This window comes from Penaeus chinensis, chromosome 30 (assembly GCF_019202785.1).
Source record: "Penaeus chinensis breed Huanghai No. 1 chromosome 30, ASM1920278v2, whole genome shotgun sequence".
Classification (NCBI taxonomy): Eukaryota; Metazoa; Arthropoda; class Malacostraca; order Decapoda; family Penaeidae; genus Penaeus; species Penaeus chinensis.
In genome coordinates this window covers 26,684,819-26,687,318 of record NC_061848.1, presented here as the reverse complement: position 1 = coordinate 26,687,318, position 2,500 = coordinate 26,684,819, and the positions used below count along the sequence as shown (strand labels likewise).

The following is a 2,500-nucleotide window of genomic DNA, read 5'->3' as shown; positions in this document are numbered from 1 at the left end:
TTTCAGAGGAAGCGGAGGCTCCCGCGGGGCTCCTCTGAGCGGCCGAGTTTCCGCTTTCGTTCAGCTGCGAGGAATCCGAGGTTGACTGTCTAACCGACGGAGGCAATCGCACCGGTTATTATATATATATATATATATATATATATATATATATATATATATGTGTGTGTGTGTGTGTGTGTGTGTGTGTGTGTGTGTGTGTGTGTGTGTGTGTGTGTGTGTGTGTAAACGTATATATATGTGTGTATATATACATACATACATACATATATGTATATATGTATATGTTTGTATGCATGTATGTATATAAATATATGTATATATACATATATATATATATATATATATGTATATATATACACACATATATATATATATATATATATATATATATATATATACATATAAACATATATAAATATATACATATAAATACATATATACATATATAAATATATAAATATATATATATATACACGCAGACGCATGTTTGATATGTGTGTGTATATATGCATATATATATATATATATATATATATATATATATATATATATATATATGCATATATATATATATATATATATATATATATATGCATATATATATATATATATATATATATGCATATATATATATATATATATATATATATATATATGTATATATATACATATATATATATATATATATATATATATATATATATATATATATATATACACACACACACATATATATATATATATATATATATATATATATATATATATATATATATATATACATATATATATATATATATATATATATATATATATATATATATATATATATAAATATGAATATATATATATATATATGTATATATATACATATATATATATATATATATATATATATATATGCATATATATATATATATATATATATATATATATATATATATATATATATATATGCATATATATATATATATATATATATATATATATATATATATATATGCATATATATATATATATATATATATATATATATATATATATATATATATATATATGTGCATATATACACACACATATCAAACATGCGTCTGCGTGTGTAAGGCGCAGCATCGTGGGCCCGAGGACTCCTGCAGCAAAGCCGCGCTCGGGACGAGGCCCTCTGATGTCGGCTTGATTAACTTTGGCGCGGGTGATTGGTCCGAGTCCCCTTGGGGGCCTCGCTGCTCCGGCCCTCGGATGGGCGTGGCTGAGGACGCTGCGTGACGACGGCACTGGGAATGGGCGCGAGGACAGTGCCCTTTCTGTCATGGAAGGCATCGAGGCGGGCGATGAAGGGCAGCGGGAGAGGGAAGGCGCAGTCAATGAGAGAAAGTGAGAAGAAGACGAGAAAATGAAGCGAGAGCACCTTCGGCCTCCTGGCAGAGGAGACTCGCTCCTGCGCGATGAAGCTTCAGGAATCGGCGAGGACAGAGTATCCCGAGATGGGAAGTAAGTGCTGGCGCGCCCGCCTCGTGTCTCCAGGTATCTCGGCTTATTACATTTTTACGCGGCGGGAGATGGGCGGCGGGCAGGGTCGCCAGGAGCAGGCGTTCGTGCCTCGCCACAGCGTTTCTTCATCAGTGGGGGCTTCTTGGGTTGAGGGGATTTCAAAATGAGATGAGCATTCTTCAAAATCCCGGGAGGGTAATCTAATTCCACAATTTCCAAGGCAACGACGCAAAAAAAACAGGACTAACAGATCCTAAATAAAGTCTTGCTGACAGCATGCAACGCGACTCATCGTGTTGGTCCAACCATTAATATTGCGATATATGAAGGTATTATTGCCTCGTAAACTAATGTAATGAGGAGATTTTTGCATCATATTGCATCCGGCGCACCTGAATTCCCGGACGAAATTGCAAGACATATTGCCTCATCGTTACTTACCATATTTTTTCTTCCTTCTAATCATGTTTGATCTTTTTTGGTGCAATTTATTTTGGCTCAGTGGAAAAGAACAATAGACTTATCAGTGCAATAAAACACGTACTCTACAAATCGCTGAATATCCAAATATGCACAGCTACACAGAAATTGATAGAATCTTAACAGCTAACGAACAAAATGATCCTCGACCTCCTACGAATACTAGTTATACTTACCATGTCTGACAGGATTTATTTCCGCTCATAACTCGCACTCGCTCACAGGCGAGGACCGCGGTGCAAGCAATACTCACCATGCTGAGGAGGGCGCAGCAGGTGCCCGTCTCCGACCTAGCCACATACTGGCGGAAGTACTTGAAGTAGACGTGCTCGAGGCCCAGTAGCAGGAGGGCGAGCAGGATGCCGCAGCCCAGCAGGAGGAAGGTGGACATGAACTGCTCGAGGGCCAGGGGCTTGCTCGAGGACTTCTGCTGCTTGTTGGGTTTGCAGGCGCCCGTGAACCAGAACCTGGCGATCCTCTCGAGGTCCCCTGCGCGAATGGGGAACAGCGCTTGAGAAATCACACG

At 37.2% G+C, this 2,500-nt stretch overlaps 1 protein-coding gene across 1 annotated transcript in view; it reads right to left on the bottom strand.

Annotated features, from left to right (window-relative positions):
- The window catches only part of LOC125041292 (glutamate receptor ionotropic, NMDA 2B-like), a 40,538-nt gene that overhangs the window by 15,387 nt on the left and 22,651 nt on the right, over positions 1-2,500 (bottom strand). Inside the window, exon 9 of the mRNA XM_047636129.1 lies at positions 2,228-2,463. Coding sequence (XP_047492085.1) covers positions 2,228-2,463 — 236 coding nt within the window. The remainder of the gene's footprint in view (positions 1-2,227; positions 2,464-2,500) is intronic.